An 11,373-nucleotide genomic window follows, 5' to 3' on the forward strand; every position below is an offset into this window, starting at 1 on the left:
TGTTAGGCGCTACAGGCTGGGTGTGGGCCCGGGCCTGGCCTAGGTGTGCCACGCTTGCCAGATGTGTAGCGTCTGAGAGTTAGACGCTACACAGTGTATTGTGGCGCTTGTCTGTCGGGCAGTACACAAAAGGGTGAGTTGTGCAAAAAAAAAATTCAAACACGGTTCAGTTTGTGAAATACTTTGGTCCATATGTTAGATTTGTCATTTTTGCCTCTTATTTACATCCACACATGGTGTGAGATGTGGTAAGCTGATGACACTCACTAAAACAGTGCACTAACTTACACACTGATTCTTGCAGACTAATTCATGATTAGCATTGATAGTGCAGCAGAGATTTGCTAGCCTATCCACCCCTCGCCAGCCATGGTCCTAGTTGTACAACCACTGCGCAACTGTGCTTAGAATTTATTCCGTCGTTTCGACCGTTTCCTGTCATACCACAAATGCTGAAGATTCTTTGGAAAAAGAAGAGAACATGTATTCCTGTCATACCACAAATGCTTAAGATTCATGAGAAAAAGAAGAGAACATGGGAGTGGACAGGTTGCTCTCAACATCCATGGTCACCATGTCCTAGTTGAGTATGCACGGCAGCCACCGCGGTAGTGTAGATGAACCATGTATTACGCTTTTTTTCCAGAACAAATGTACTATCAGATAGGGATGAAAACGGAGCGGAAACGGACGGAACTGAGTGCTATCATATTTGTTTTCATATTCTTTTTGCATAAGCGGAAACGAATACAGAAACCCCGGAAACAGATACTACCGGAAACGGACACGGAGCGAATACAAAACGGATATGAAAACAGAAATGGGCGTTGATCGGAACTTAAAAACCCCTTGAATCATAGAGAAATACACACAAAAACAAAGAAATTTAATGAGTTGTTAACATGGCTGTAAAATAATATCATTATGTCAGCAATTTAGCATAGTATTGCAATAGTACTGGACAATTGCGTATAGGGTCAAGCTAAGTATATGTGTGGTAGTAGAAGTTGGGCCTCAGATCCATTCTACTAATTGTGTCATTGTGTTCTCTTTGGTGGTTGGGCGACAAAGCAGCCATATGTCTATAATAAAAACAGAAATTTTAAATTCACGGAAACGGAAAGTACCATTTTCATGTATGTTCCACCGAAAAACACCATTCTGTTTTTGTTTCCATTTTCACATAAAAAATTCCATTTCCACTTCCGTTTTGCAAATTTCCGTTTTTGTTTTCATAGTTACTCTCTGTTTTCACTTTTCCTCCGGAAAAACGGAAAGTTTCCACTCCATTTTCATCCCTACTATCAGAAGTGAGGGAGTACACTAGATCAGTACTCATCTTCCTCTAATCACTCTTGGCCACTTGGGTTATTCAGGGCACTTAGGCCTTCTTTGGTTTGTAGGATTTCTGTAGGAATTCTATAGGATAGGATTTGCAAAGGAAAAATTCCTTTGAAGCCCTTTTGTTTGTAGCAATGGATTCATATTTCTATGTAGGATATGAATCAATCCTTCACATTTTGGAGGGGAAAAACATTAGCCTAGACTCAATGGAAAAAATCTTATCTTATGCATCAAATGATATCTCTTTCTTTATAGGAGTTGACATGCATGTCATCTCGCTTCCTGTGATTTTTCTATTTCTATAAAATTTCTATCCTATGCACCAAGAAGGCCTTAGGCCAACTCCACCGCGCGACCCTATCCTGTCCGGCCCCGTCCGTTTGGGGTAAAAGGGACAAAAAAGGCGGCCCAGCGCACGGGAGCAAACAGACTTTTGTCCGCTTTGTGTCCGCTTTTGACCCATCCGCGACCCAAGTTTGCGCCGCTTTTGGGGTGAAACGGACACCACGCGGACGCACGGGTCGTCTGCGCGTGTCCTCCCCTAGCCCGCCCGTCGGTGGTACAAGACGGGCCTTTTTCTATCCGCCCCCTCCCTCCCTCCGGCCGAACCCCCTCCACTCTTCCCCACTCTTCCCCTCGCTGCCGCCGCCGCTGCCATTGCAGCCGTGCAGTTCGGACGCGAGCTCGCCCAACCCCTTCCCCTCGGCGCCACCGAGCTACCCAACCACGGCCACCTGGTTTGCGCACCCGCCGGCCGGTTTTGGGGCGGATCCGGTCGGTCTTGAGCTCGGCCGGTTGTGGGAGGCCTGGCCACGCCATGGACTGGCCGGGCACCTCGCCGGAAGGCCCTGGCAGGGCCGCAAGGCCACATGCAGGCAGTGGCTCCTCCTCTAGCCGCTCGGATCTGCACCATCGGTGGGCCGCCGGCAGATACACGAATGGCGGCCGGCCGGTCTCGGTGCTTGCCCAAAAGCTCGCCGGCGCATCGTTGCCACTCATTAAGTGCGACCACTGCCCAAGGATGGTCGTGCGCCGCGTCTCTACAACGCCGGAACATCCCGGAAGGGTGTTCATCAAGTGCTTAAACGATGGGGTATGCGCTTTTTTTAGCTTCGGTTTGTGCTCTAGATTTGACTAGTTATGCTAACTTCAAATTTTGTTGTGTAGAATGGATGCAAGTTTTGGTATTGGGAAGAAAAGTACATCGATATATTGATAGAGCGAAATTTAGTACATGTTCGTGCACTTTTAGCTAGCATAGAGGCTGTAAATGAGACAAGTGCACTTGTTGCTAGATTAGAGGCTAGACACGAGATTAGGTCTGAGGAAGCAACATCTACTTCTGGTTTGAAGAAGAAAGGAGGATACCAGATTGAGCCTCCTCCACAGATCAGCAATGAGTGCATCGAGAAGGCCCTAACCCAACTCAAGAGGGCAGTTATGGAAGTTGGCTATCTTCTAAAATATATTCTTGTTGTTCTTATTTTCTTTGGTCTTGTTTTACTAGTCAAAATGTGATGATGCATTTTTCATGTACCAAAAATGAATGATGAAATAAAGTTAAGGACTTGCAAAGAAATAATACGCGGACAGGATGCGACCGGGATGCGTCCGCGCGGTGGGCACGGCCACCGCATCTCAGGACACGACCCCAAATCCCTATCCAAACGGATAGAATCCGGACAAAACGGACGTCCGTTTGGGGTCGCGCGATGGAGTTGGCCTTAGCATCTGATTCGAGGTAAAGTGCAGAAGACACGGCTCCCGGATTATATGCTCTAGACACTGGACTCTGCATCACCCAACACAAAGTTGCTTCCTTTCTCCCTACGATCAAGAAAAATAAAGTCGCTTCCCTTCTCTAAATCTAAACAAAAAAAGAACAGATGAAGTTTCTTGCAACAAACAGCAATCTCGTGCTGTAACAATGGCATTTCAGTCAGAGCAGAGCAGAGCGAGGGCAGAGAATGAAACCGCAAGCTTGAGAAAAGGGGTTGGTTAATCACGTGAAGATCAAAAATTAGTGACGCAAATCTACAGAGAGTAGTAAAAGATCATCCAAGTTGTACCACTATCCTACAATTTATTGCCGGATAATCAGTATGGCGGAGTTTCAACGGCGGAGATGGATGCGGAGGAGAGCACTGGGATCCTGTCGAGGAGCGCGGCCGCGTCCCGCATGGCGGGCCGCTTGCCGGGCGCCATGGCGCAGCAGGCGAATGCGAGCCGGAAGCAGCCGAGCAGCGCGTCCTCGCTGCCGCCGTCAACGGCCTCGCCGCGGAGCGTGGGGTCGGCCATGCGCAGCACGCGGCCGCGCTGGTCGTCGATGGCGCCGGCGACGCCCGCGTGCCACTGGCAGAGCTCCACCTCCGAGTAGACGCGCCCCGAGAGCAGCTCCAGGAGCACCATGCCGAAGGAGTAGACGTCCCACTTGGCGTTGGGCCGCAGGCTCTTGAGGCACTCGGGCGCCTGGTACGGCGGCGGGGCCGACGCCGACGGGCTGGCCCCGGCGCCGGCCGGCATCTGGGACAGGTCTGGCAGGCTGCTGGTGGAGTGCATGGAGCGCTTGCTCCCGAACAGCCGCGCCGACGCGCCGCCGCCGCCCCGGCTGGCGGCCGCTTCGCCGGACAGCAGCCGGTCCAGCCCCAGGTCGCCCACCACCGGCTCCATGTCGGCGCCGAGCAGGATGTTGCTGGGCTTCACGTTGCCGTGGACCCCCTTCTTGTCGTGGATGAATGCCAGCCCCCGCGCCAGCCCCCGCGCGATCCGCAGCCGCGCCTCCAGGTTCAGGTGCATCGGCGACGGCGCGCCGAACCGCCCTGCAATCAAACGCATGAAAACGAATCAGTAGACGCTCCACATTTTGTCCAGAGAGGAACCAACCAAAAGCTATTTTGTTGCTGCCTGAAATCTCCATCTTAATTTGCCTCAATAACATCAGTAGCAGTTGCATTTGCAAGTGAAGGTCCAAGAGGAGTACTACTACTATAGTACCAAAGCAAGAGTACTCCAGGGAGTAGTCAAGTTTCAAAACATAAAAGTGTACTCATCGCAACAATCAAGAAAGAGTTACTGCTAAAAGTGGCAAATGGTTTTGGGCCATTAGTGCCAAATTATGATGAATCATGACCGTTGTCCAGAGCCACTTAACTCGTAGTATTGATTTACAGCAGTACTAATTTGTGCATTCAAGGTGTATTCCAGCAGTACTTATGGCTAAAGGCGCCACCTTTGCCAAGGACCGACGCCGTTGCAGCCTCAAACTTTTAAGAGCAAATGGATCACGCAGTTAAGGTAGTCACCAGTACTACATACTACAGTTGACCAAATTGCAGGAGGATAAAATACTACTTTCTTTGTAAGACCTTTTAAACATTTAAGACAGCATCTAAAACAGTTCAATTTCAGCTGTCTAAACGACTTACAAAAGTAAACAGAGGGAGTACCAACTTTCATGGAAATTAAGTATGAAACGATGAAATTCTATCATGGTCATCAGAAAAACAAGAAGAAAAAAAAGCTTTTACTTGTAGCAATGGAGTCGAGCAGGACTTACTGGTGAAGGCGATGTTGGCGAGGCTGCCGTTGGCGGCGTAGTCGTGGATGAGCAGCTTCTCGTCGGCGCCCCAGTAGAAGCCCCGGAGCCGGAGGATGTTGGGGTGCCGGAACCGGGCGACGGCGCGCACCTGCGCCTCGAAGTCCTTGAGCTTGTCGGCGCCTCCGCTCTCGCCGATGCGCCGGACGGCCAGCGCCGTGCCGTCCGCGAGCACGGCCTTGTACACGATGCTCGACCCGGTGGCGCCCAGGATGTAGGCCGACGCCTTGAGCAGCGTCTCCATCTCCAGCTCGCCGTCGCCGCCGTCCACCGTCACCAGCGTCGCCGGCGCGGGCGCCTGCTGCTGCTGCCGCTCCTGCTTGTTCTTGCTGTGGTGCTGCGGGGTGCCCCAGCCGATGTAGCTCCCCGCTCTCTTCTTGGGGTCCTCGCCGCCGCCGTCGTCGGACGCCGCGTCCGATGACGACGCCGAGCAGTCCGAGCTGTCGGAGCCGTCGTTCTTGCGGCCGCCAATGCAGCATCCCCTCGACGTGGCCGTCTTTTCTTCTCTGGCTCTGGCGACGCTCAATGCCTTGGCTCCGCCGCCGATGCCCTTGTGCTGCTGCGCCGTCGGGTTCTCCTCCCGCCGCTGCCGCCGCTTCTTCCTGATGTGGTAGACGTACATGAAGAGCATGAAGAGGAGCCCTACGCCGGCGAGGTCACCGGCCACGATGGCGAGGATCACCAGAGGTTTGAGCTTCCCCTGCCCGCCGCGCGGGGCCTGGGCCTCGGGGGAGCCCGGCGGCGCCCGGGCGGCGCTCTTGGGGATGGCCGCGAACGCCGGCGGCGAGTCGGTGGCGTTGGGCGGGTTGGAGAGCGACGACGGGATGGAGCACGCGTGCTTCAGCGGCGGGCCGCACAGCCCCGGGTTGCCCTCGTACGCCGCCGCCGGCTGCGCGGCGAAGGGCCCGGCCGGTGGGACCGCGCCGGTGAAGTTATTGTTGGACAGATCCACCGTGGTGTTGGCCGGCACGACGTGGGACAGCTCGGCCGGGAGCGCGCCGGTGAGGCTGTTGGACGACACGTTGAGGAACCTCAGCTGCGCTCCGCCGAAGTCCGCCGGGAGTTGCCCCCTGAAGTAGTTGTTGCTGAGGTCCACAACCTGCAGCCCGCCGAGCCCGCCGGCGGGGAGCTCCCCGGCGAGGTAATTGTTGGCGAGGCCCAGCACGGCGAGGCCAGGCGCCCTCAGGAGCGCAGCAGGTAGCCAGCCGGCGAGCGCGTTGTCGGAGAGGTTGAGCTCCTGGAGCGCGCGCGCGTAGGACGCGTCCGGGAGCGCGCCGGAGAGGTCGTTTCCGGCGAGCGAGAGCACGCGGAGCTCGGTGGCGTTGAGCAGCAGCGCGGCGGGGAGGGTCCCGTTGAGGGCGTTCCCGGAGAGGTCGAGGTGGCGCAGGTGCTCGACGCGGGCCAGCTCGGCGGGGAACGACCCGGAGAGCTGCGCGCCGGGGAGGACGAGGCCGATGACCCGCGACACCGTGGCCGCGGCCATCGACGCGTTGAGGCCGAGCAGCGTGCCGTTCGCCCTGCCACCGGCGAGCGTGCTGAAGTTCCCGCTCCCGCTGCCGTCGGCGGAGGCGGAGGTGAGGTTGACCGTGGAGGCCTGCTGCTGGGGCTGCGGGAAGCCGTTGCAGATGACGCCGTTCCAGGCGCAGGCGGAGTCGTCGGAGTAGCTCCAGCTGCGGAGCGCGCCGAGCGGGTCGGCGGTGACCGCGCGCCGGAAGGCCATGAGCAGCTCCCCGTCCGCGTCCAGCCCGCTGGCCCCGCGGCCACAGACCAGCAGCACCAGCAATAGGCCGTACATCACCACCCCATGACAAACTCCCGCGCCACCGCCGCCGCCGCCGCGCCTCCTCGTCTCCATTGCCGCGGAACCAGAACTAATTAGCAGCCAGTCCCCCAGCACCGACAACGGAACAGCATGGGATGGGAATGGCGAGGGAAGCTCGTGGTCAGCCGGCTGGTCGGTTGACCCGGCCCGGCCGGCTGCGCGTGGAGTAGAGTGGGGAGGAAGGAGGGGAGTGGGAAGAGAGGAGGCAGCAGCAGGCGTAGCAGTGGGAGGCTGGCAATGGCATGTGAGAGGAGGGCGGAATAAAGAAGGGGATGGGAGGGGAGGGCGAGGCGATGAGGTGGTGGACTGGTGGGTGGGGATTTTACTTGGGCTGGAAACGGGCGAGGGGACGCCGTGTGCGGCGGCAGATCCGCCGTCGGCGTGGCCCCCTCCCCGGCAGGGAGGGAGGAGGGAGGAGGCCGCGATAAAAATTCGAGTTTTGGGGCGCGAGGCCGCCGGGAGAGCAGAGCAGTGCACAGGTCGTTTTCGGGGGCGTGACGCCTACGACGGTCCGTGGATCGAGCGGTGTGCATGCATGCGATGTGACGTGGTGGCCTCGTAAAGCGCGACGTTGAGTCGCAACCGAATCACCCCTCTCTCGCACGAATTTTTGACAAAAAGGACCCCTTGACCAGTAAAAATGTCAAAAAAGACCACCCATGGACAAAAATGTCAAAAAAGACCACCTACACCGTGGCGGCAGGGGCGCCAGCCGACACGTGGCACCTGCCGCCACGGGATCCGGCGGCAGCACCTGCCGCCACCGGCTTAGGCGGCAGCCTCAGCTGCACAGAATTTTGACCGACGACGCATGCGAAAACGGAACGGGCTGGCGACATGGCACCTGCTGCCCCGCTCTATGGCAGCAGCCTGTGCTGCTTTTCTGTTGGGCCATAGGTGGCAGACGCTTTGCTAGTCGAGATGCACTGGCTAGATGCCTTTTCTGTTGATTGAGTTAGACTAAACACCTCAGTCGGTCAGTCCTGTATTTAGGATTAATCCAGATGACTCCACATAGCACAGGGCAACGAGAGAGAGATGGGTGCACAGAAAACAAAATGGCAGAGGCACCACGGCCAGCAATGCGTCTGCCACACTAAGAACCAACGGACGTGCCGTTTGGCGTGAAAAGCAGCACAGGCTGCCGCCAGGGAGCGTGGCGGCAGGTGCCACATCGCCAGCCCGTTCCGTTCTTGTGTGTGCCATCGACCGAAATTCTGTGCAGCTGAGGCTGCCGGTCGAGCCAGTTGCGGCAGGTGCTGCCGCCAGATCCCGTGGCGGCAGGTGCCACGTGTCGGCTGGCGCACCTGCCGCCACGGTGCAGGTGGTCCTTTTTGACATTTTCGCTCGTAGGTGGTCTTTTTTGACAATTTTACTGGGCAGGTGGTTCTTTTTGACGAAAAATCCTCTCGCACACGATTTTCACTTGATTTTTCTTTAAGACTGTGGCTAATTTTGTTTCTGAATACAAAGATTGGATAGCTACTTTCTCCTCAACAACATTTGGTTCTTGCTGATCCCCAACCCGCCGGCTTCTACAAAATGCAACTTTGCTGGTGTAGTAAAAGGTGCAACTTACGGATTCTTTTTTTTTTTTTGTAAAATTTAACTGCATGGAAAGATACGGGTTAAACTTTTCGTTGAACAGCGTTACACTTTTGAAAATCGACTCAGCCATGGTATTTCTTTACAGGGTCGACTCAGCCATGGTATTTCTTTACAGGGTCGACTCAACCATGGTTAAATTAAGACTCCACTACAAATCTGATGTTGGATTTTTTACCATGGCAAATCGAACGTTTTTCATGGCAAATTATGTTCTTCGAGGATGCCAATGCAAGTTTAGTCGGCAGGTATGACAAATCTGTCTCAGTTAATTTTTGTTTTTGTCAGAAAATTACCGTTCTTGCAAACTAAATTTGCCATCATCGCACCCATATAAATTGCCATGAAATGCGTCAAATTTGCCACGCCTAAAATTCTGACCTTAGATTTCTAGTGTTTTTGTTAGCCTAATGCATGCATGCTACGACACTCACGTTTAAGCTCAGCTAGCAGTATATAGTAATCGTATTCAAACATATGCTGGAATATATACCTAACAACAAAATTACAGATGGATTGGTTCCCTCCATCAATCTGTATAACCCTGTGCTGGAATATATAACCCTGACCAAAATAGAAGGATTGGTTGCCTTCCCTTCTCTGTGCTAGAATTCAAAAAAAGAGGTAGAATCCATACCTAACAACCAAATTATAGATGGTCCCCTAAAAAACAAATTATAGATGGGAGACTGGATGAACATATATGGGCTATGGCTAGGGAGAGGGGAATGTCTGGTCACTTTCCACTATCCATGAGCATTGAGGACAGGTCCACCTTCATGTCCCTCCCCCATTGAATCGAACCGCCCAACTGTATCACGTTTATGTACAAGAAGATTGACATACCAATTCGACGGAATGCATAGGAAAGAAAAAAAAACACTTGGGAAAATCTCGAGAATAATGACAAGGTTCCCAAAACGCCTGAAACTCCATGCGTACACACACACAAAACTAACAGTTTTGCTAAGTTTCAGTAGAGTCTCGGTCGATGCTATATTCATTTAATCTTGCATGAAGATTCGTACAAAAAAATTCTTTTTAGATTTTCTTCTTTCTTCTTATATACTTTATCACTTGATTGAGACTTGATTAAGTCTCAGTCAACTAAGACCTACGCAAACTGTAAATAAAACGACCATGCTTGACTGTCCAGCTGCAGGTTGATCCAGGGCCGGTCCTGAGATTTCGGGGGCCCGGGGCAAACTAAAAATTGGGGCCCCTTAATATATATACACTCATTGTAATATACGTATATCCATGTATATATTTTTTTCTCAAAAAATGTATATATAAATTATTACCAGTAACACTTAAATGCATCCAAAATTAATATGTGTATCAAATAATTTATGCATATTACCTTAAATTCTTCTAACATTCCTCGATGCAAACTCACATATGATGAGGTCGATGTCAATCCCATCCAATAATTTCTCCTCCATGCATAATGTAGCCAAACCATTTAACCTCTCTTGAGTCATTGTTGACCTCAAATAATTCTTCAATAATTCAACTTCGGAAAAGATTCTTTCGGGCCATGCGACCGTCACAAGCACAGTAAATAAGATGTGATAGACAATGAAGATATTAGGATACCAATCAAGTTCTCTGACATGCCCGAAAATCTCCATAGCAGACATTACGTCATCTGGCAAAGTGAATCTCATAATCATCAATTCAGAAATAAGATTGTATACCTCAACATCAAATGAACCATTCCTGCAAAAAAAACATCAAATGAACCATTAACAGAGAAAGTTTCTGCTGCAACATTCTTCAAGTTCATTGTCACTTAATGACATCAGGGTGCCCGAGCTCAATAAAAATCCGAATATATCTTTAAACACCATGAGTTATCTGAATCTATCATTCAAATAAGTGATCTCCATATATATCAATCAAAACGTTAAAATATTTCCTCTTACCGGAGGACGTCATAATAACACACACAATGCTGAAAACAAAACCATTTGTTCTATCAATTATTGAACAGTGCCGGCTATGCATCAAAGGATTTTTTTTGTATCAATATTATATGAATATACCTCAATACCTGACGGAGTGATGATCAAACTTCAGTCCATGTGCGTATACAATACACAGGGGTCTGCACAGCGCCTAGAGTCTGCATAAGATTGAGAAGAAAATAGTTGAGCAAATGCCAAACAGGGCCCGGAATTGAAATCAGTGGCAAACATACACAAATTAGGAAGGAAATTACCAGAGGGTTGGGGGCGGCGAGGCGCCCAGACGGGAGTGCGTGCATGCGTGCACGGCGGCGTCGGCTGCCAGCAGCTAGGCTGGGACCTGGAATCGTTGTGTGACTCTGCCTGATGGAATGGTCGAACAGAATAGGAAGGAAATCGCCCATGCAGCTAATTGATCGCTCTTTTTTTATATGTGAAAGGAAATTCCGCTGATCGCTCGCTATCAAACACTCAATCGCTGGGATCGGGAGATCGAGCTGCCGCTCCCTGGCGCGCGTCTGCCTAGTATGAGCCATAGGCCTATAGCCAACTATCCTGGCCCACCACCATTGGTCCCGGTTGGTGGCTTGAACCGGGACCAAAGGCTCCCCTTTAGTCCCGGTTCATGCCACTAACCGGGACCAATGAGGTGCCTATATATATCCCCTCGCGCAAAAGCAGAGCACAATGCTCTGTTTTTTCTGGCCGAGGGGGAGAGGGCTTTGTGGTGCTCTAGCTCACCTCCTATGCACATGATGTGTTCGATGGAATGCCCGAGCCACACTACTTAAGCTTTCTCTTCTCGAAGCTCGACCTCCAAGCTCCATTTTCCTCGAGATTTTTCTAGATTTAGCGGTCCGTCACGCCCCGTCCCCGTCTTCACCGTCGTCGATCACCCGCGCCGATCTCATCACCGACACCACCGTGGTGAGCCTCTTGTTCTTATCTTCTTTCTGAAAGGAAAAATATTCTTACTTGTATGTTTAGATAGATACTTGTATCATTTTCTTACATTTATTATTGCATCTTATATAGTG

The 11,373-nt window shown here is 52.0% G+C and overlaps 1 protein-coding gene across 1 annotated transcript; it reads right to left on the reverse strand.

The window, feature by feature from the left end:
* Window positions 1-3,325: 3,325 nt before the first annotated feature.
* LOC123149592 (probable LRR receptor-like serine/threonine-protein kinase At4g37250) lies at window positions 3,326-7,247 on the reverse strand. The gene is made up of 2 exons (XM_044569282.1): window positions 4,901-7,247; window positions 3,326-4,163 (listed from the first exon to the last, which is right to left on the reverse strand). Exons 1-2 carry the CDS (start codon window positions 6,792-6,794, stop codon window positions 3,442-3,444), a joined length of 2,616 nt encoding a protein of 871 aa, XP_044425217.1. The 5' UTR covers window positions 6,795-7,247; the 3' UTR covers window positions 3,326-3,441.
* Window positions 7,248-11,373: the final 4,126 nt, after the last annotated feature.

Source organism: Triticum aestivum, chromosome 7A, assembly GCF_018294505.1.
Source record: "Triticum aestivum cultivar Chinese Spring chromosome 7A, IWGSC CS RefSeq v2.1, whole genome shotgun sequence".
Classification (NCBI taxonomy): domain Eukaryota; kingdom Viridiplantae; phylum Streptophyta; class Magnoliopsida; order Poales; family Poaceae; genus Triticum; species Triticum aestivum.